General features: G+C 41.6%; 1 protein-coding gene across 1 annotated transcript in view; it reads left to right on the top strand.

Moving 5' to 3' along the window:
* Positions 1–24,157, top strand: part of c2cd3 (C2 domain containing 3 centriole elongation regulator) — a 107,692-nt gene that overhangs the window by 53,529 nt on the left and 30,006 nt on the right. The window contains exons 19-24 of the mRNA XM_055636571.1: positions 2,505–2,677; positions 3,116–3,251; positions 4,787–5,055; positions 6,293–6,385; positions 10,170–10,775; positions 12,149–12,496. Of these exons, the coding sequence (XP_055492546.1) occupies positions 2,505–2,677; positions 3,116–3,251; positions 4,787–5,055; positions 6,293–6,385; positions 10,170–10,775; positions 12,149–12,496 (1,625 nt within the window). The remainder of the gene's footprint in view (positions 1–2,504; positions 2,678–3,115; positions 3,252–4,786; positions 5,056–6,292; positions 6,386–10,169; positions 10,776–12,148; positions 12,497–24,157) is intronic.

Here is a 24,157-nt window from a genome sequence, read left to right on the forward strand (position 1 = left end):
ATGGCTGGGTCCAGGGTAATAGGATATGAATATTAAGATCAGCCCATTTAGTAGTTTTAAAAACAAATAATTTTCAGAGTTAGTAGGATTGTGGGACATTTGTGAGGAAAAGGCAGTGATGTTGACACAATTTTCAATTTGAGATAAATACATCTTTGCTAGTCAACAATATAAAAGGAAACTTAACCAAACCAACGTGCAGAACCATTATCTCATTGAATTGTGCAATGGATTTGTGATCTAAATGTCCCTCCTGCTGTTTCAATGTCTCATTTCATTATAGGTATTCTGCTTTAGTAATAAAAATCACGGTGAAAAAATTGTATTACAACCAGCAGGTGGCATAAGATTTCATGAATAATAGTACTAGACAATGGTACTAGACCAACTGGAACCCGTTGGGTCCATGTTACATAGGAGGCCTGTTACCCCAATGCAACATTCCACCACTAACCCGTAGCCCCCACGGGAGGCATGGTCCCCCAACTCAACCCGTTCCCCAACGTAAGATTCCACCATTCCCCTGCCTCGCCCAGCACCGGACTTTAAAAAATAATCCAATTGCGCCCCCCCTGCCTGCCACAGCACTTCCAATTGCAATACCAATTGACCCTTCCCCTCCTGTTCAAGTTGGCAGGAGCAGGAGTAAGGGTTCAATGATGTCAACATTGTTAAAAATGTTGGGTAGAGGACTGTGATGGGCCTGTCCCACTTTCCAGAGTTACTCACAAATTCTCCCGAGTTTTCACCTTGATTCAAACTCAGCGAATTATGGTAATAGCCAGCCGTAGGGACTTGGGGCTATATATTTTTTTTACTCATGGACATTTTTCAACATGCTAAAAAAACGTCCCAACTTACCTGATGCCCCGAGTACCTACGGCTGGCCTTACGAGCCGCTACGAAATATCTATCTACGGACTCGCTACGGACATTCTCCGAGTTTGAATCAAGGGGAAAACTCGGGTGAATTCGTGAGTAACTCAGGAAAATGGGACAGGCCCTTGACCTTCCATACAGGTGAAAACCTGGTGGAAGCACAGAGTGTTCCTGGATTGCAACTTTGTATGGAAGTTTGTTGGAAGCAGGGGCAGCAAGGATTTAACAATGAAAATGTTTTTGAAGTTTGCTTTTTTAAACCTTTAAATATCAACTAGACCAAATGCAGACCCGTTGGGTCTGTTCCCGCAACGCGCGGTTGCAAGGGGGGGGGGGCGGCCTGACGTAATCGCGCAACACCACGCGCTAGGCGTATGCCGTCAAGACGCTGTGTACGACGTCAAGACGCTGCGTTCGACGTTGAGATGCTGCGTACGCCCATTGAGACGCTGCTTAGGCCCTCAATGCGCCTGCGGGCCGACAGGCTCTTGACGCGCGGGATTTTCATGGAGTGCAAGCCCGCAGGGACGGCGAAAAGCAGCGCGGGAGAGCACTGATCTGTGCCTTCGCCGCCAGCGTGGCTGGGGGGGGGGGGGTGGAGGAAAGCCGGGCAGCAGCAGCGAAAATCGCGAGCGAAATGTGAAAAATGTTGGCGTTTTTGGAGGAGAGCCGGGACAGCATCAGCCGTTATAAAAATGAGCGGGTGGGGGGGGGGGGAGGATTTTATTTAAAATGTGTACAGAAAAATGTCTAAATGTAATGAGGAGTGGATTAGTGAATGTAAAAGTGAAATCGCTAGCGAAATGGGAAAAACTCAGAGTTTTTGCGTGTGGTTTTGAAGGACCAAGGAATCAAATGCCAAATCTGACACCCACAAACAAACACACACAAACACACGCACACAGTTTTAAAAGAGTATACGAGACCAAGTGCAGACCCATTGGATCTGTTCCCACAACGCGTGGTTGCAAGGGGGGGAGGGGCGGCCTGACGTCATGGCACAACGCCACGCGCTAGGCGTATGACGTCAAGACACTGTGTACGCCCTCAATGCGCCTGAGGGCTGACAGACCCTTGACGCGCCGGCTCTGTCACGCTGGCTCAAGCCAAAGATCGGCTGTTCCCCCGGTGCTTTTCGCCGTCCTCGAACAGCAGGGAAAATCGCTAGCGAAAAGTGTTTTTGGAGGAGAGTCGGGCAGCAGCAGCCGTTATGGTGGTTGGCCAGCAGGAGGTGAAAAAATGGGGGGGGGGGGGGGGGGAAGGATTTTATTAAAAATGTGTACAGAAAAATGTCTAAATGTAATGAGGAGTGGATTAGTGAATGTAAAAGTGAAATCGCTAGCGAAATGGAAAGAATCTCGGAGTTTTTGCATGTGGTTTTGCCGACCAAGGAATCAAAGGCCAAATCTGACACCCACAAACAAAAACACACACACACAGAGTTTTAAAAGTATATAGATAGATATGATGATATATGTAGATAGATAGATTGTAATTTAATGGAAGATATGATTCATAGAAGCATTCAAAGAAATGCATTGATTTTTATGGGGCAAATTTTTAAACTTGTAAGTTATTATGCAATCTAATGCATATAGTATGAACCTTTCATTTTATTTTCTCAGGTATTATTACCCTAATGTTAGAGATCAGGTTGTTGCCAGAGGTGTCCTCCCTTTGTCCAAGCTATGTGGCATGGTGACAATGCAACATCACAAGGAAGTTGGAGTTCAGATCTTTAGTGTTCCCCTGATACCAAGGACAAAAAATGTAGAAAAGCATCTTCCGCATTCTACTGGTAGGTGAACTTTTCCCACAATTTTTATTGGACTGTATTAACAAAGTACTGGAGCAGAATTCCATTCAATTTCTATTTTTGAAGACAGCAGGGGTGCTCGTCAATAACGTAGGAAAGCCAAACCAAAATACCCGCCAGGTATAAACTGTGGGCCAAATTGTTAGTTTCACAACTAATTGTACATATTCAGAGAAACTAATAACCCAGTTGGTTCAATTATGAGTCTGTTGAATAATACTACATAATCATTGGGAAAAGTATTAAATATTTCACACACATTCTTCCAAATGTGAACTTTTTACGGGCATTTTCAAGTTAAACTGTATCAACTAATCCATCTCTGGTATTCTTATTCAAACATTAAAAAGTTATATACCACAACCGTTCTACCTTCCATGCAGGACAATCAAAGTATTATCATTCTTTCACATATTACAGGCTTATTGGATATTAGTGTAAAATACAGATGTTCTGTAAAAGCAACTGAGGATGCCAGAGAAGGGGTCATATCATCTCGTGCAGTGACTCTTTCAGTACAGTTGCTCCGAGCTTCAGGTTTACAAGCTGCAACAAGGTAGGGACAATTTCATAGATCTGAATTGAAAATCCTTTTATATTTTATTAGTGTTAAAACTATTTGTGGGATTTTTGTGATACATATTCCTTTAATAAAATCAGATTTATAATTGATTTTAAGAAAAAGTGCCTTGACCAACTAAATGAGATGAATTACTGAGCATTGGGACCAGTTGAATGTAATGGTTATCATTAAATTCAGATCCAATAAACATAATTGATAAAGTAGCATTGAACAAGATTACTTAAGGTTGACTATAATCAAAATGGGACACAATCTCAGGGGGTGACTAGAGAATAGCAGTAGAGAGAATAAATGAAAATGCAACTGAAGTGCCATGTTGATTCATAATCAGAGTATAACAGGTACACATAAAAGCTGGAGAAACTCAGCGGGTGCAGCAGCATCTATGGAGCGAAGGAAATAGGCAACGTTTTGGGCCGAAACCCTTCTTCAGACTGATCGGGGGCGGGGGGGGACGGGGACAAGAAAGGAAAAAGGAGGAGGAGCCCGAAGGCTGGGGGATGGGAGGAGACAGCAGGGGGACTGAGGAAGGGGAGGAGACAGCAAGGACTAACAAAATTAGGAGAATTCGATGTTCATGCCCCAGGATGCAGACTCCCCAAACGGAATATGAGGTGCTGTTCCTCCAATTTCCGGTGCTGCTCGCTGTGGCCATGGAGGAGACCCAGGACAGAGAGGTCGGAGACGGAGTGGGAGGGGGAGTTGAAGTGCTGAGCCACCGGGAGGTCAGCTTGGTTATTGCGGACCTAGCGGAGGTGTTCGGCGAAACGATCGCCCAACCTCCGCTTGGTCTCACCGATATAGATCTGCTGACATCTAGAGCAGCGGATGCAATAGATGAGGTTGGAGGAGATGCAGGTGCACCTCTGTCACACCTGGAACGATTGCTTGGGTCCTTGAACGGAGTCGAGGGGGGAGGTAAAGGGATTTGGAGATGGATTTAATAAGAACAAAGTCGGCGTTTGCTGATGCCAAGTTGGTGGTTAGGGGTGAGGTCAGCCTCCTGGTCGGCGGTCTATGAGGGCAGGGAAGAACAATGGAGGACCCGGCGTGGGGGGACTGCCGTGATGGAGGCGGAAGAGCAATGGAGGACCCAGCGTGGAGGGGTGGAGAACAAAGGAGGAGCCGGCAGGGGTACTTTGTACCTTTGTCAGCACCATTTCTGTGGCGACTATTTGCATACCTTGGGTATGCAAGCAAAGAATTTCACTGTGCCTTGTTACATGTGACAATAAAGTAACCATTCCATGGCAAACTGAGAAAGGATGTAGGAGACCATGAAAATACATTAACTTGTTAAGATTCTCTGGTAATGAAGATAAATGTACAGAAGTATAAAATTGTAAGGAACAAAGAATGGATATATACCTTAAATGTTAGACATCCAAGTCATAGTTTTGAACATATTTTGAACTTAAGTTCAGGAACTGATTTTGATTCATCAGCAGCAGTCGTAATACTAATGGTTTAATAAATGGTTTACATTTATTTTATTTCTTTAAATACAGGGCTGTCGCAGAAATTAACCATTTGTTACATTACCAATCTGAAGTCGGTGTGAACACGTATGTTACAATTCACATTTCCTTTCTTCTGGGAAATGAAAAGCGGTGCACGAAGGTTGTGGCCCGTACATTCTGCCCAGAGTTTGACCATTATTCTGAGTTTCCATGTAATCTTATAATTCAGAAATCTAATGGAGAGAGTTTCAGTTTGGCTGAACTACTAGATTCATCAGAAGCAGTGTTTACCATCTATCATCAGTCGAATAAAGCAGGTGGGCTTTGATTCTTCATTTATCTCTGTCTTTTAAGTGCATGTGTTGCTGTTTCACACCACCTCCGCACTTCCCATTATTTCTGGATTCCATCACATGTGAAAAATACCTACAGCTGCACTGATATTTAGATGACTTACTTACACACAATCTAGATAGCATTTAGCTTTGGATTATTAAATGGCAAATAACATTTGCATCAGTGGAAGGTTTGACAATAATGCTCTCGAAGAGATCTTAACCACTTCCTTGCGATATCCGTACTATTAGCATTGTCAGATTTGTCATGATCAATATCTTGTGTTCACAGTCGACCAGAAACTTCACTGTGCTAGTCATATAAATAATGTGGTTATGAAAGCAAGTCAGAAGCTGGGCATTTGGCAATGATTGACTCTCCTTTTGATCTGTCCATTCTCTCCATAGCCTATATCATCATCATCATCAATACTCAAACATTACCAGGGAATCAAATGGATCACATTCACCATCTAAAACATTCTGCCTGTTCACTATTAGTGCTTGCTAGTTGCAGTGGATATTATCCACAAGATACATTGCAGACACTGAAGCTTCTTCAACAGCACTAAGATCATTAATCTATGATCATCAGCACATAGGAAGAAATAGGCAAAAAAAATGCATGGAATAACTGTCACTTCCAAGTTATTTTCGCCTGTCATCTGGGCATGGAAAATGTTTTGTCATCACTTAAGAACGGTGACATTAGATCAGAATTATGAACACACTGCGCAGTAGCCACAGCACATGGATTTCAATGTTTCAAGATGGCAACTTACCCTCGCCTTATTAAATGCAGTTCGGGATGAACAAAAAATGCCTATTCCATTGACCCAACCACATTGCCTGCTCAGTAAATATACATTGTAGCATCCAACTATACATTACATAAAATAATTAATTCTGAACATATGAAAGGCAGTTTAGTCATCCTGAAGAAGGGTCTTAACCCGAAATATGGCCTATCCATGTCCTCCAGAGAAGCTGCCTGACCCGCTAGGTTTCTCCAGCACGTTGTCTTGTTTTGTAAATCAGTATCTGCCACTCCTTGCGTCTACATTTTTAGTCGGTTGTTTCCTGTGTTTGTCTCAATTTTTTCGTTTAAATCTGAAGGCTGAATTGTCGTATGATTTGGAACGTAATTGTTGTCTTTTATGCACTATAGAATTTACGTGCAAGTAACTGCTGACTTTTACGATATCCTTTCTGTTTGCAGCTAAGCCAAATACAATTTTAATTGGTTCATCAAGAGACATTGAATTGGGAAGTGTACGGATTCCTCTGGCAGATCTTCTGACCAAGCGAACAGGTAATGCAAAATCTAGTACAATGAGATTTTGTGTTATTTAACTAGCATTTACTAACCTGGGAATATAATCCGAGGATTTGGATAATGAAGAGGATTTCCAAAGTCTACAGAGTGATTTAGGCCATTTGGAAAAATGGGCTGAAAGATGGCAGATGGAGTTTAATGCTGATAAATGTGAGGTGCTACACCTTGGCAGGACAAATCAAAATAGGACGTACATGGTAAATGGTAGGGAATTGAAGAATACAGTTGAACAGAGGGATCTGGGTATAACCGTGCATAGTTCCTTGAAGGTGGAATCTCATATAGATAGGGTGGTAAAGAAAGCTTTTGGTATGCTAGCCTTTATAAATCAGAGCATTGAGTATAGAAGCTGGGATGTAATGTTAAAATTGTACAAGGCATTGGTGAGGCCAAATCTGGAGTATGGTGTACAATTTTGGTCGCCAAATTATAGGAAGGATGTCAACAAAATAGAGAGAGTACAGAGGAGATTTACTAGAATGTTGCCTGGGTTTCAGCAACTAAGTTACAGAGAAAGGTTGAACAAGTTAGGGCTTTATTCTTTGGAGCGCAGAAGGTTAAGGGGGGACCTGATAGAGGTCTTTAAAATGATGAGAGGGATAGACAGAGTTGATGTGGACAAGCTTTTCCCTTTGAGAATAGGGAAGATTCAAACAAGAGGACATGACTTCAGAATTAAGGGACAGAAGTTTAGGGGTAATATGAGGGGGAACTTCTTTACGCAGAGAGTGGTGGCGGTGTGGAATGAGCTCCCAGTGGAAGTGGTGGAGGCAGGTTCATTGGTATCATTTAAAAATAAATTGGATAGGCATATGGATGAGAAGGGAATGGAGGGTTATGGTACGAGTGCAGGCAGGTGGGACTAAGGGGAAAAAAATTTGTTCGGCATGGACTTGTAGGGCCGAGATGGCTTGTTTCCGTGCTGTAATTGTTATATGGTTATATTTCTGAAGTTTAATAGGAATAACATTGTTTTATTCTAATTCCAAGAATGTGGTTACAAGGCTCAATTTAATCAATGTTACTTTTTAAAAACTTGTTAACATAAGGCTTTCAAGGTAAAATAAGGAATATTTTATCCCTTAATGCAGCGTATATCAAAGCCATTTGCTTTGTCATTTCTTTGGCACAGCTGGTTGAGAGAGAGAGAATGGATTGAAGAAAGACTGGATAAAAAGGAATGCGACTCAATCTGACACTAATTGGCATTTTCAGTGAATTAAGAGTCCCTTGGACAGATTAGAGAATAGATTCTCTTCCTATTTTATGTCAGGAAATAGTGGACCTAACAAGGAAAGAAAAAATAAAACATTCTCTCATGTCCTCGGTCTCTGTTGCATTAACTTCAATGATGGTATCCCTCACAGGTTCCACTACAATTACTTCTCTCTTCTTTAGCTATGGATGCCCATTTACTGTAGTGAACCGAGCTCTTGACTGTGTCTTCTCTGTTTTCCACACCTCTGCACTCCCTCCTTCATTTCCTGGACAGAGCAAGTTCTCTGGTCCTTGCCTTACACCCTGCTCACCTCCATATTCAATGATTCATCCTTCATGGTTTCATTCAGCTGTAACTGACCCATTATCCATCCCCTCCACCAAGTATTTCGTAGAGATTACATCCTTCACAACTTTCTAGACTGCTCTTCCATCACCATCTACCCACTACATTAAGCAATTTTCTATTAAACCGTAGAAGGTGTAACACTTGCCCTATTACTTCTTCCCTTCCCACTGTCCATGGACCTAAGCATTTGTTCCAGCTGTGATTTGCTTGCAATTAAATGTACAGAATGTGGTCTTCTTTACATTGGAGAAACCAAACAACATACTTTGTCTGAAGAAGGGTTTCGGCCCGAAACGTTGCCCATTTCCTTCGCTCCATAGATGCTGCTGCACCCGCTGAGTTTCTCCAGCATTTTTATGTACCTTCGATTTTCCAGCATCTGCAGTTCCTTCTTAAATACTTTGTTGATTGCTTTGTGGAGTTCCTGCACGTAGCCCACAGAAATGATACTGATACTGAGCTTGCAGTCAGTCGCATGCCACTTTAATTCATCATTCCACACCCACTCTGATCTCTCTGTTTGTGCCTGCATTATTCCAAAGTGATTCATGCATGCTAATTTTCTATCTAACTTTAGATAACATGTTGTATTTACCATTACCATGTATACTATTTACTCTGAGCTTCATTCTACCATGGTGTATAAACAAATCTAAATCTTTCTTTATGTCCATATAAAAACCACAGATATACACAAAATGCTGGAGTAACTCAGAGGGTTAGGCAGCATCTCTGGAGAGAAGGAATGGGTGACGTTTCGGGTCAAGACCTATCTTCAGACTGGTTAGACTGGTCTGAAGAAGGGTCTCGACTCGAAACGCCATCCATTTGTTCTCTCCAGAGATGCTGCCTGTCCCGCTAAGTTACTCCATCTTTCTGTGTCTATCTTTGGTTTAAACAAGCATCTGCAGTTCCTTCCTACATATATTAAAAATATTTCTGCTGACATCCTTTTTTCATTTACTTTCTGTATAATATGGCCTGTTGGCTTGATCCCACATGCCAGAATCACATCAGCAACAAACTACGCAGCCATTCTTCTTCACTCACTCAGAGAAATTCCCTTTGTTCCACTCACGTTGCACTAGATCACCTTTTTTTTGTCTCCTCTGAAATGTTAATTATTTTTCCTTCCATAAATTTTTCCTTCCTGCCCTGTCTAGTTTTTACAACATTTTCTAATTTTGTATCTCATTGGTTCAATTTCTCTTATGTTCAAGGTTCAAGGTTTTTATTATAACGTGTACCAATTAAGGTACAGTGATATTCAATTTACCATCGAATTTCGTTGTGGAAATCGCCAATGTTGGCCAGGTCCCACAACATTACAGCTCATCACACAAGTCTGAAGGAAGGTCCTGTCCCATCTGTCTGTTCCCATCCCAGATGCTCCCGGACACACTAAGTTTCTCCAGCACTTTGATTTTTCTCAAGATTCCAGCATCTGCAACTTTGTGTCTTAGTTACACAATTCTATAGGTTAAATCTGCTGGTAACTGCCCCGCTGATGCCATTTCAATTCTCCTCAGACATTCCCTTTATTCCAGGAGCTGCGATTGCAGCTCCTAGACTGTGGAACAGCATCCCTCTTCCCATCAGAACTGCCCCCTCCGTCGACTTCTTTAAGTCGAGACTTAAAACTCATCTTTACTCTCAAGCCTTTCTTGACATCCTCTGAGGGAGGGCTATATGTTTGTATGTATGTATGTACTTAATCTATGAACCAATGTTGTATAACATTAGTACCTCCACCAATGTAAAGCACTTTGGCCAACGAGAGTTGTTTTTTAAATGTGCTACAGAAATAAAAGCGACTTGACTTTATTCTGCACATTCCTACTTTACCTTCTCTCCTACTGAAAACTAACTTGCATCTCTCTTTTTATTCCAGTTTGGTTGAAGGCTCACAGACCTGAACCATTGACTGGTTCTTTTTTCACAGCTGCTACCTGACTTTTCTGTTAGTGTTTCAGATTTGCAATGTCTTTTTAATTTATTTTTCATTTGCATTTAAAACAATGTATTTTTAATTTATTTTCCATTTGCATTTAAAACTGTGACTAGAGTTTTTAGTTATGTACTGTAATCACAGTGATGTTTTCTCATGGTGAATATACATTTTAAAAACATCAAGAAACTATAGATTACAAATGCTGAACTTTTTCTCCATATATTTTTGTGTTCTATATTAAGGAATCTCTGGATGGTATGCAGTGAACCTTCCAGAGGTAGTTGCTTCTAATCAATCCATTGGCGCTCCACTGAATGTGGGTGGCGGACTCGAGCTTTCAATCCAATTTGCACATCCCAGCGATAGAGAGCGTGTTACGATGGCCGCAGAGGCATTGGAGTGGAAGACTGGAATGAGCGGAGATGAAGCTGACAACTGGGAAACCGTAGAGAGCAACATGTCACTATCAATAGCTGTACCACGAATATGGCTCCCACTGCACTGTGTACTATTGGCTGGACATGCACATCTGGATAAATATACTTCCTGTTATCTACGTTACAAATTCTATGATAGAGAGGCTGTTTGTACATATCTTCAAAAGCCAATTCTTACTGACATCGAAAGCCATGTAACTGTGAGCTTTGACCAGGCAAATACCATATATTTGAAAAGAACCCAATCATTGCTTTGGTACCTAAAAGAAGAAAGACTAGAAGTTCAGGTGTGGATGGCATATGGGAAAGATAAGGTTCAGAGACCCCATGATACGGATCGGCTGATTGGCTATTCATTCATAGATCTATCAAAATTGACAGCGAAATCTTCAAGAAGGATTACAGTTAGTGGTATGTATATTGATTTATGAAGCAAATTGAATTAAAATATGTAGTGAGAATTTTATTTATTTCCAAAATGTGATATTCCTTCAGTTTTAAAAATAAAATAGTTGTCTCTTCAACTTTTTCAGTCCTGAATCATGTATCTATTTAACCTATTCTTTTGCCTCATTTTACTTTCAATCAAAAAGGAAACTTAGGAATCCTATGTTTAATTGCTTGTTGCCTTTTTATGTGGAAGGAAATTTAGTTTTTCTGTTAGAAAGGGTCTTTCTGAAGAAGGCTCTCCCGAAACGTCACCTCTTCATGTTCGCCTGAGATGCTGCCTGACCCGCTGAGTTACAAGTCTATAAAGAATTGCCGTATTTCTCTATTAGTCAGATGTCTGAGTCGATGATATTCTTGGCAAACCTTCCTGATCCAAATCAGATTAAATGTGGTCCAGTGGAGTATCTGAGCAGTGTGTGCATTCACAAGCCCTGTTCTGCAAAATCTGGACCATCAAAGATAGAAGAATCAAATACACAGGACTGGATGTTAAATGTCCCTTGTGCCAATAGGTGGGGAGCATTTCACGACATCCATTGATTGTTGAGAGTGGTAGACGCTCAACATCGGTGGGGGGCGGGGGGGTGATACATATATCTTGGCCTGTGTAACCTTCAGGATAGTTGGGCACAGGACACATCATCAGTAGTGTACCCTTGCATCACTGGGTGTTTCGGCCTTTTAACACTATACACCCTCCACAAGGGCTGTAATTCTAAATAAAAAAATACAACTACATGAATAAGAGTCCTGAAATTTTAAGACCATCTAAAACCTGATATTTCAAAACTTGTGTTAAAGGAGTTGTATGTGAAACTAGCTCAGGAGAATGAAATGGATATAGAGTGGTTGGTTTATGTAGGGGATAGAGGTGTGGAAGCATTGACAATCACAATGAAAGTAGATGGAAGAAAATAAACATTTATTGAAGTGGTTGAGGTCACTGATGTTAATGGGCAGTGAGTGATAAGCATAAGTAAAGTTAATCTGCGGCAAATGCATGTTTCATGAGCAGGAGGAGGCTGAAATGATGGGGCTTCTGGAGTGTTCAGAGTTAATTCCTTAAACATCTCTGCTTCATTTCCTTTTCTTCACACAAGGCCTTCTTTAAAATCCACGTTTTAATCTGTTTGAGCACTAGTCCTAATTGTTTCTTGGCCAGGTTTTCAGTTCACTTCACACCTCTCTGAGGACTCATTGAATACTTTTTTTTTGCATTAGAGGCAGGTTGTTGCTCATTTCCAAAAATAAACCTGATGCGAAATAGAAAAATGATCCAGAGAAATTCCAAATTGAAAATGTTTCTCCATTTTAACGTTGTTTTTCTTTTACAGGTATTTATCCACTTTTTAAACGAGGTGCTTCTGACCTGTCAGGTGCAGCCCTGAGGTTCCATATCACACTTGTACCGAATGATCTACCATCATCCAACACTAAATATACTTCTGAGAGAATAAGCTATTCAGATGATGACCATGATTATGAATGCGGTGCCAAAGAAGATGTTCCGCTCATTAATGAAACAGAACAAGAAGTAAGAGAAGTGCAAATTAATGATGAATTGCCCACAGACTCTAACCTTGAATGCAATAAAGTGGCTAATGAGGTTCCTGGGATGGACCTGGCATACACATTTGCAGTGAATGTTGTAGTGGAGAGAGCTATGCATCTAAGCTTGAAAGGTGAGTTTCATATTTTTATGAAGTGTAAATATATCTATTTCCTAATATTGAGGGTGGCACAGTTGCGCTGCTGTAGGGTTGCTGCCTTACAGTGCCAGAGACCTGGGTACAATCCCAACTATGGGTGTTGTCTGTACGGAGTTTCTACGTTCACCCTGTGACTGCGTGGGTTTTCTTAGGGTTCCCTCCCACACTCCAAAGACGTACAGATTTGTAGGTTAATTGACTTCTGTAAATTGTGAATTGTCCCTGGTGTGTAGGATAGTGCTATTGCACACGGTGATCGCTGGTTGGTGTGGACTCAGTGGGCAGAAGGACCTGTTTTCACACTGTATCTCTCAAGTTGGCCTACAGGTACAGCAGGCAGTGAAAAAAGCTAGAATGTTGGCCTTTATAACAAGAGGATTTCAGTATAGGAGTAAAGAGGTTCTTCTGCAGTTGTATAGGGCTCTGGTGAGACCACATCTAGAGTATTGTATAGAGTTTTGGTCTCCTAATTTGAGGAAGGACATCCTTGTGATTGAGGCAGTGCAGCGTAGGTTCATGGGATGGTGGGACTGTAATATGAGGAAAGATTGAAAAGACTAGGCTTGTATTCACTGGAGTTTAGAAGGATGAGGGGGATCTTATAGAAACATATAAAATTATAAAAGGACTGGACAAGCTAGATGCAGGAAAAATGTGCCCAATGTTGGGCGAGTCCAGAACCAGGGGCCACAGTCTTAGAATAAAGGGTGAGGTGAGAAAAAACGTTTTCACCCAGAGAGTTGTGAATTTCTGGAATTCCCTGCCACAGAGGGCAGTGGAGGCCAAGTCACTGGATGGATTTAAGAGAGAGTTAGATAGAACTCTAGGGGCTAGTGGAGTCAAGGGATATGGGGAGAAAGCAAGCACGGGTTATTGATAGGGACGATCAGCCATGATCACAATGAATGGCGGTGCTGGCTCGAAGGGCCGAATGGCCTCCTGCACCTATTTTCTATGTCTATGTCTAAGTCTATAAAGAGTTGCTGTTGATAATTTTGGTCTCCAAATTTGAGGAAGGACATTATTGCTATTGAGGGAGTGCAGCGTAGGTTCACTAGGTTAATTCCCGAGATGGCGGAACTGTCATATGCTGAGAGAATGGAGCTGCTGGGCATGTATACTCTAGAATTTAGAAGGATGAGAGGGAATCTTATTGAAACAATTATTTAGGTTTTGGACACGCAGGAGACAGGAGACATGCTCCCGATGTTGGGGGAGTCCAGAACCAGGGGCCACAGTTTAAAAATAAGGGGTAAGCCATTTAGAACGGAGGTGAGGAAACACTTTTTCATACAGAGAGTTGTGAGTCTGTGGAATTCTCTGCCTCAGAGGGCGGTGGAGGCCGGTTCTCTGGATACTTTCAAGAGAGAGCTAGATAGGGCTCTTAAAGATAGCGGAGTCAGGAGATATGGGGAGAAGGCAACAACGGGGTACTGATTGTGGATGATCTGACATGATCACATTGAATGGCGGTGTTGGCTCGAAGGGCCGAATGGCCTACTCCTACACCTATTGTATATTGTATTCATGTTCTCTACTCAGAAATGTATTGATTAATTTTGCACATAATTATAAAAATGGCGTAGCTTGATGAGAGCAAAGAACATAGTATAAAACAGCCTGACATGCAATTGTTTTTTCTTTAGCATTTTTTAGTATTAAAGTTGTTTTGGTGCAATAAGTAAGAAATGCAGTGGTTAGTGAAGAAGACAAAATGAGCAGCGACCACTAATATGCATAACAGTTAAGAGTTTGTACAAAATTCTGTGCTTAATAACAGACAGTGGTTGATGAGTAGCTCACAGGCCTTGGTGGATGAAGTCTCTCCCACTGTTATATTGTCTTCAATCTGCTCTCCTCTTTCCTGTCATCCCAGGCAGTCTTTAAACTTGTGCAAACTTTTCTTCTGTATGTTCTGCATCAATGCCTAATCCTTAAGCGCCAGTCTTTGTTTCATCTCTGCAACATCTCCTTTGATAATTACAAAACCAAAGACCTTTATTGTGAAACAGAAACAGAAACACCAGCACAGATTGATTTATGTAATAGCTGCACACGTTAACCTTGAACTTAATAAAGCTTTCCATCAGCCTCATAGTTTTACAACAATTCACAAATAAAAATCAAGAGGGTGTGTTAGATACCATTGGACCCAATAGGGTTGGTATTGATTTAATATCATCATGTTTTGAGAAACAGTGAAAAACGTTGTTTGCATACTATCCAGTCAAATCATACCAGTACAAGAATGCAATTGGTAGTCTCAAAACCTGTACCCGTTCTTAAGTCATTACCCCACTACTCAAACCTCACGTCAAAAACCTTGTCGTAATATTTGACTCAGCTGAAGGGAGGAATATGCACACATTCTCGCTGTCCGAGCACGACGTGAGGAGGGCACTGACACGGGTGAACACAAGAAAAGCTGCAGGCCCCGATGGCATCTCGGGGCGAGTACTCAAGTCCTGTGCTACGCAGCTAGCTCCAGTGCTCACTACATTATTCAACCTCTCCCTGGACAAGTCCGTGGTCCCTGCCTGCTTCAAAAAATCCATCATTGTACCGGTACCAAAAAATGCCTCCCCAGCCTGCCTGAATGACTACCGTCCGGTGGCCCTTACCTCGGTAGTCATGAAATGCTTTGAGAGGCTGGTGAAGAAACACATCTGCGCCTTCCTCCCTCGGAACATGGACCCGTTGCAGTTTGCATACCGTCCGAACAGGTCCACGGACGATGCGGTCTCCCAGGTCTTGCACACCGCTCTCTCCCATCTGGACAGCCAGAAGGGGGGCTACGTGAGGATGCTGTTCATAGACTACAGTTCAGCCTTCAACACGATAGTCCCCACCAGACTGGCCGGGAAGCTACTGGAATTGGGGCTCAACACCTCCCTGTGTGCCTGGGTCCTGGACTTTCTCACCGCCAGGCCCCAGGTAGTCAAGATGGGAGGGAATACATCGAAGTCCCTCACCCTGAGCACAGGATCGCCCCAGGGTTGCGTCCTCAGCCCCCTATTGTACTCCCTGTACACACATGACTGTGTGGCTAGGTTCAGCTCCAATTCAATAATTAAGTTTGCTGATGACACTGTGGTGGTGGGCCTGATCTCAGACAATGATGAGAGGGCCTACCGGGAGGAGGTGGCTGATCTAGCACTCTGGTGCCAGGAGAACAGCCTCCTCTTGAACATCAAAAAAACGAAGGAGCTGATCATGGACTTTAGGAGGGCACATCATCCGAGGACGTATACTCCATTGAGTATAAATGGGGATCCTGTGGATAGGGTGAACTGTTTTAAATATCTGGGAGTCCACATCTCTGAGGATATGACATGGTCATCACACGCCTCAGCACTGGTGAGTAAGGCAAGGCAGCGCCTTTACCACCTCAGGCAATTGAGGAAATTCAGAGTGTCTCCGAGGATCCTCCAGTGCTTCTACGCAGCGGCGGTGGAAAGCATCTTGTCCGGGAACATTACCATCTGGTTCGGGAATTGCACTGCCAAGGACAAGAAGGCTCTGCAGAGAGTAGTGCGTTCGGCCGAACGCACTATGGGAACTTCACTCACCCCCCTGCAGGAACTATACGACAGGAGGTGCAACTCCAGAGCAAACAAAATCATGAGAGACCTCTTCCACCCCTGCAACGGACTGTTCCAGCCGCTACGGTCAGGCAAACGCCTCCGTTGCCACGCAGTGAGAACGGAGAGGTTGAGAAGGAGTTTCTTCCCAGAGGCAATTCGGACTGTAAACGCCTTTCTCACCAGGGACTAACTGTACAGAACGTTTCTCCTTCTATTATTTATTATGTAAAATAATATGTGTGTTATGAATGTGTTTATAATTTGTTTGGTTGTTTTGTTGTTCCGCGAGCATTGCCACTTTCATTTCACTGCACATCTCGTATGTGTATGTGACAAATAAACTTGACTTGACTTGACTTGACTTGACTTGAGCATTGAAAATTGACAAACAAGTCAATGCCGTGGTAAAAGCTAGCTTCTTTCAGCTTCGGGTGATAGCTAAAAAAAACAATTCCTCCAGTTTGATGACCTGGAAAAGATCATCCACACATTTAACTCCTCCCGCCTCAATTACTGCAACTCCCTTTACACTGGCATCAGCCAATCTTCCCTGTCCCGCCTGCAACTGGTCCAAAACGCCGCAGCGAGACTCCTGACGGGCACCCGAAAAAGGGACCACATCACCCCGATCCTGGCCTCTCTCCACTGGTTCCCTGTGCGGTTCCGAATAAATTTCAAGATCGTCCTCTTTGTCTACAAAGTCCTCAATGGGCTTGCCCCCACCTACATCAAAAGACTGCTTACACACCACACCACCCCCAGGTCCCGCAGATCGGCCGACTTGGGGTTACTGAACATCCCGCGGTCTAGGCATAAGCTCGGGCGACCGCGCCTTTGCGGTTGCAGCTCCTAGACTGTGGAACAGCATTCTTCTTCCCATCAGAACTGCCCCCTCCATCGACTCCTTTAAATCGAGACTTAAAACTCATCTCTACTCCCACGACTTTCTTGAATTCTTCTGAGCGAGGGCTATATGTATGTAGTGATGTTTGTATTTAATCTATGAACCATTGTTGTATAACGTTAGTACCTCCACCAATGTAAAGTACTTTGGCCAACGAGAGTTGTTTTTTAAATGTGCTATATAAATAAAAGTGACGACTTGATTTAAGTCTTGGGGTCACCATCAACCAGCAACATTACTGAGCCAGACATATAACTATAGTTATATCTGCTATAACAGGATAGTTATGTTCCTTAAAAACCTCACTTTACAGAAAATGGTGACATTCAAACAACTCTGTCACTGGGGGAAATGGAATTAGGGGCCAGAGAGATTCAAACTTGCAATAACAAGTTTATTTTTCCTGCAGGATTTTCAAAAATACTTTTAATAGCTACGTTTATATTTGTTTCTGCAAGTCAAAAGTATTAAAAACTGTATATTTAACTGAAGCCTATTTGTATTCATCCCCTAGGTAGCTCATTCGGGTACATCATAATTTAACAATTTTGTCTTGTTGTTATTGCCTTCAATTAATGTTTGTGAAGGATGTCCTAAATTAAATGCTGTTTGATAGATTTATTGTACGATGTAATGCTGAACTCATTCAATTAACTCGGATATCATTGCTAGCCTAATTTGCTATTCCAACATGTAGTAATTGGATTTTTGTTTCACATTTTATGGCTTTCTTTTTCTTAATACACCCCTTGGGGTCAAGGTTATTTTACATTCATTCCAATTCTATATTTTCTCAAGTGGCTGATGAAGCTCTTGTGAGACTGTTCCGCAGGGAGGGTAACAGATTGAGAGAAAATGTGCCATTTCCACAATTTATGTTGGGCATCTGAGCGATTCCCACAAGTGCAGACGAGGTTCTTAATGTCATTCTAAAATCTTCCCCCATTTTGAGCAGTCGTGGATCAGGGTCAGGGATTTCCAATGAATCAGTGGTTGCCCTGGTTCAGCTGGTATTCTCTTGCTGTGATGGGCTGCTTTTTCAGTCTGGTATTCGATAAACAATGTGGCCTGCCCAACAATCCCAACTGAAGATGCCCTCTAAATGTTTCTCTGGCAACTTGTTATGTTGGAGCTCGGAATAGAGTGACTGTTTCGGAAGTGTAGCATTGGTGTGCAAGTGACCTGTCTATGGCAACTGGCTGAATGTAATTAACACCTTGATGCTGGGGTTGGTATCCTGGAAGAGGAGATAATGTTGGTTCAATGATTTGGAGAACTTTATTGACACATGGTTGGATATTTTCAGAGCACTGAAGTTCTTACTGTAAAGAGTCCTGTAACTAAACTACCCCCATTGGCAGGAGTTGTTGTTACCCTGGCAATCATTAACGTTGCTAGGTTGGAGGGCTTGATTTTAAAATGTTTGCCTCTGATCCAGAGGCTGTTCTTGGATACATGTACATGAGACAATAATAATAAACCAATATCAAAGCTGGGGGATGACCTTGGTGGTGGAGTAGAGTAATCATAGGTTGAAGCCTTTCTCATTTGTCTTGTAAATTACTCCATCTGGGTGCATATTTGTGCTGAGGTGCAGCATTGTGGTAAGAAAGATTGAGACAGATAGTTGGGCGGTGATGCAGCTCTCTTGAGAACCAGTTTGTTCTGACAGAATATCATATTGATGAGTAGAGGTTGTTTGTGATTTTTTTCTTTGTGTGATTGTCACACACCAGCCACCACAGGGGTGTGACAAACAAAGGTCTTGATTCAATGTAAGGATATCAAAGACCATTGGAGATAGGCTCAGCTTCATGGACTTTGACAGACATAAGTAAAAATGTTTGTTGGGGGGGGATCTGTTAGCCCGTATACAATCACTCCTTTTGAACGTGTGCGCACAAGCGTGCATTCTTGCACATGCACTGTCTCCTCTATGGTTTCCCTGACCTACTTTCTTCTTGATCACTCGTTTCCCCTCTCATCTTTAACCTTCTCAATCTCTGAATCTTGACTGCGTCATTACTAACCTTGCACCCCCATTCCCCATAACTTTAAGCCGATGGGGCATTATCTCAAACACTGTCCCTAAATTTAAGAGACCATTGCCTGCCATATAGCCTGTAAATACACTTTGTAGGTGTGGTGCTGGTATTTCTGATTCCAAACCTCCTTTAAATCCATGGAGATTTGTTCCTTATGCTTTCTCTAAAAACATGGGGCACTTATCTCCTGTGCTGCCTAAATCAACAATACTGGAAGAGCTATTTCAAGCTCATAATTTATCTTATTCTACCTATAACGTGAATGCTAACAATTTTTATATGTTTCATCCTGACACGTTCTTTAACAGGAGACAAGTAAGGTAGCCCACTCAGACGACAACAGTATAATATCTGACCGATGCTTTAAAAATATTCAAAGGTTTCAAAGGTCTTTTATTGTCACGTGTACCAATTAAGGTACAGTGATATGCAAATTACCTTACAGCCATATGAGAAAAAAAAAGCAACAAGACACACAACTACATAAAAGTTAACATAAACATCCACCACAGCAGAATCCCCACATTCCTCACTGTGAGGGAAGGTACTTTCTCTTTATTCTCCCGTGGTCGGGGCAGTTGAACCATCCGCAGTCGGGGTGATTGAATCTCCCGCAGCCGGAGGGTCGAAGCCCCCACATCGGGGCGATCGAAGCTCCCTCGTCGGGGCAGTCGAAGCTCCTGCGGCTTGCAGTTCCCCAGAAATCGGTCTCTAACCACAGACCGAGAACTCCGTAATGGTAAGTCCCCAGTCTCCCCGCGATGGAGCTCCTGGTCGAGGTCGGAGATACAATACGAATTTGCGTCTCCATCGAGGTAATTCTTCCCACCCCCTACCCTACATCAGTCTGAAGAAGGGTTTTGGCCTGAAACTTTGCCTATTTCCTGCAGTTCCTTCATGAACATAATCTGCCTTCCTATTCTTCCCACCAAAGTGGATAACCTCACATTTATCCACATTATACTCCATCTGCCATGCATCTGCCCATTCACCCAACCTATCCAAGTCACCCTGCAGCCTCATAACATCCTCCTCGCAGCTCACTCTGCCACCCAGCTTTGTGTCATCCGCAAACCTGGAGATGTTACATTTAATTCCCTCGTCTAAATCGTTAATATAGTAAATAACTGGGGTCCCAGCACTGAGCCTTGCGCACCCCACTAGTCACTGCCTGCCATTCTGAAAAGGACCCATTAATTCCTACTCTTTGCTTCCTGTCTGCCAACCAGTTCTCTATCCATGTCAATACCCTTTCAGAACATTTTCAGAAGCTAGCTCTAATCACTGTGTATCCACAGACTTTACATTTATTTTTCAGTAGCTTGAGCCATGAGGGAATTTGATTGCAAATGTATCCATCTTTAAAAAGTGAGAAGGTACTTCTAGTTATTATGGTAAATGTGGGAAATGGGAAGAGGTCCTGTTGAGAGTACCGGGAGTCATGAACTTAAAAAGTTGGGTAATAATAAGGCTTTGATTACTCCCGGCACTTTGGGCAAATTTGTTTGAACGCAGATGAACCAAGTGAATTGACATTGATCTTTGGGACTAATGTAATGTTCCTGCATTCTTCAGACATTGATATAAGCAATGGGGGGGAAAGGTTCACTTCATGTGCATTTATATTACCGTGTTACGGATTAATCTAACATTTGAAGGACCTTTGTTTCATCAGGGATTGCTTGTAACTTGAGTCTATGTTTTGTTATGAAGCTGCAAGGCATAGCTGTAAGGCATAATCTCCTGCTTGTTGCTGATAGTAGCAATGTTACAAAATTTTGAGATTTTAAAAATCAAGTCTGCAATTTATCCCATCAGATAAAGCATAACAATAAGTTTAATTTGACACCTAATTCACTTTCATATCTCAAGTATTTAAAACGTTATGTCCATTTTCATACTCGGAAATTAGCATCTTGTTCCCTATTGATTTTCTATGGACATAACAAAAAAGCTGTGATCGTGGACAGTCAAAAGCCCATAACTTTCTTAAAAATTAAGAGAACTGAATGACATTTTCAGTTATCATAGATTGAAGCATTCTGAAACAAATATAAAATAATCTTACTTGGATGACCTGAAATTAAAGCATATAATTAGTTAGTTACCCAATTGTAGCTAATTTCAGACTTCAATTACTAAATCTAAACATCTATCCATTTCTTAATAAATGATTAACATTTTTAAATAGCCTAAGTGTCCAAATAATATTCACAAATAATTCACAATAAAACATGATTTTTAAGTCTCATTTACATTAATTTATAGGCCAAATGGAAGGAATTTAGTGTTCAATTGCTGTAAATTAAAGTCCATTTAAATCAGCTTTCTAGTGGGATCCTGTGAACGCGCTGGTTTAGAACGTTCACATTGCCAGGGATTTGTGCCCTCAAATGCCCAGAAAAATACTGCGGGATATAATGGGCCCAAAATTAGCTACTCGCAACTTTAAACTTTGTATAAAGGGATCTTAAGAAGCCCTTTTTAACGTAAAAATAAACAGCCTACCTTCCGTTGTCCCCTGTATGAGATCTGGCCCGTTGTCGGCGGTCGGGGGTTTAGAGGTTAATATTTAACCTACTATAACAAGTATAGCAAGCCCTTAAAACTAAAAATAGCTCCAGCTACGGAATCTTCCAGCGATTTTTCGTTAATAATTAACTAGGCTGAAAAACCTCGATTTGAACAGCCTAGTGAAAAACCGGGTTTTAAACCCGCCCCCCTCTAAACGGCGCCAAAATCGCGCACACGGGCTGGGACAGATTTTCAGCTACGCTTCAGGTAGGCTTTGCAACATACCTACTGATAGTCTGTAACTGCGACCTTCATCAAGCCATGGTGTCCAGGCCATAATGCTGTCCTGAAAAAAAACCTGTTACCTTTGCATTTATCTTTTACAACTTTTCGTTTAGTTTCAAAGTTTTTCTACATGACTGTTTGAAAATATAAGTTTGCATCATCACATGTGTCACATTGCATGTTGATGATGTTGAGCCATCATTAAAAATGTTCACATAGATTCATAGCACAAACAGTAAGTTCCGGAATTACTCAGTAGATCAGACCGCATCAGTGGGAAAGAAAACGGAGTCAACATTTCAGGTTGATGACAAAAGAGTTCTGCCGATGCAACCTGGCCTGAGTATTTCCAGTAATTTTGTGTCGGAAGGAACTGCAGATGCTGGCTTACACCGAAGATACCCCCAACCAAAGCATTCCCTCTCTCTCCATCGCTCTCCACCCAAGTTACACCAGCTTTTCGTTCTCACCGAGAAAACAGCTAACTGGCCTGTTTCCTTTCTCGTGTGTAAGAAGGAACTGCCGGTTTTGAAATGTCACCCATTCCTTCTCTCCAGAGATGCTGCTTGTCCTACTGAATTACTCCAGGTTTTTGTGTCTATCTTCTGTTTCTTATATCGTTGTTACTCTTTTACTCATTCATTTGTTCTATATCTCTCTACATCATCGTCTTTATCTCTCGTTTCTCTTTCCCGTGACTTTCAGTCTGAAGAAGGGTCTCAACTGAAACGTCACCCATTCCTTCTCTCCAGAGATGCTGCCTGTCCTGCAGAGTTACTCAAGTAATTTTTGGGTTTGTTTTAGAATTGTAGTGGCATGTACAGTTTCTTATTTCATTTTCACATAATTTTAATTTTGTGTTAAAGTTAGTTCTACAAGACGCTTAAACCAATATCTCCTTCTACTTTTCACAATTTGTGTTCATGAATTAGGCATTGCAATGAAAGAAACAATTTCTGATTATTTGTAAAGATAACAGCAATTTGTGTTGGCAATGATCAGCAATAGTGTGGAAGACAGTGACAAATTACAAGATAGTAATAAGCTTGCATACTGGTGATATAATTAGGAAATACATTTCCAATCAGTCAAGTCTGAGGCATGACCTTGCAGTAAGAAACAGGTCATTAAGTCTACCAGTCAGATTCTAGACTTGACTAAAAGGCATGAGTTTAAATCCCATCGTGGCAGCTGGAGGAATCCATGTAATTAAATAAAATTTGAATTAAAAACAAAAACTTGTCTTGGGTCATGAAATGACTGAATCTTTTTTATTAAACATGATTTGGTTTGCTAATGTCCTTCAAGGAAGAAAATCTGCCAACTTTGCCCAATTTGGTCTATATGTGACACCAGACCTATGCATGTTATCAACTTAGTTTGGGGCAATTGATAAAAATAAAATAAATCTTGGAAATGCAATAGAAGAGCTACGGGATCTTTTTGAATAACAATGCACAAATCATGAAAAATAGAAGATCAGGCTGGCAAGGTCACACAATAGGCAAACCAAGCACGAGGGTTTCTTTCTGGGAGGAAGGAATTAAAAAAATCGGAAGTTACAAGAAACTTCCTACTTAATAAATTGTATGAAAACATGATTTACCTGCACCTGGAGTACGGGGTGCAATTCTGTTCACGATATTATAAAAAAGGATGCAAAATGGATGAACAATGATTTGCTTGGGTAACACCTAAATTGAGATCCTGCAGGAATGGTTGTCTCTATTTTTCAATGATGAGGAAGGGTACTTAGATGAGGAGGAGTTTGAGAGAGTGTCTAATGGAAGGCTTTTGAATTATGAAGGGTTGGAAGAGAAATATAGAGAAAATGGAAACAGATATAAAATGTGTTAACCTATTGAGTGGTACCATGTGAGACTTGCTTTCAAACAGTGCTTGAGGCAAATAATTTGGAAAGATTTAAGGGGAGGCTATATAGGGACAGCTTAACAAAGGATATTGCTAATGAAGCTGCATTAAGCCTAGAACACGTCTACTATGTGAAGAAATTTCAGTAGTCTGTAAATACTGACCTGCAGTATTTAAAACAAAATGGTCTTTCTTTGGGATATATGTTCTGTATCTTCCATAACAATACTTTGGACAATCGAAGAAAAATTATTTCAAAAATATTTTGCCTGAATAGCCACAGATCGCCAGGATAATTTAACAAGATTTTGGTTTGTGTTGCAAAACTGTGAATTAATATGTGAAAAGTATAATTATAGAATTTTTAAAAATAGTACTGAACTTATCTACTGTTGCCACTTTGAACTTTAGCTGATCTTTATACGTCTTT

Source organism: Leucoraja erinacea, chromosome 6, assembly GCF_028641065.1.
Source record: "Leucoraja erinacea ecotype New England chromosome 6, Leri_hhj_1, whole genome shotgun sequence".
Lineage (NCBI taxonomy): Eukaryota > Metazoa > Chordata > Chondrichthyes > Rajiformes > Rajidae > Leucoraja > Leucoraja erinaceus.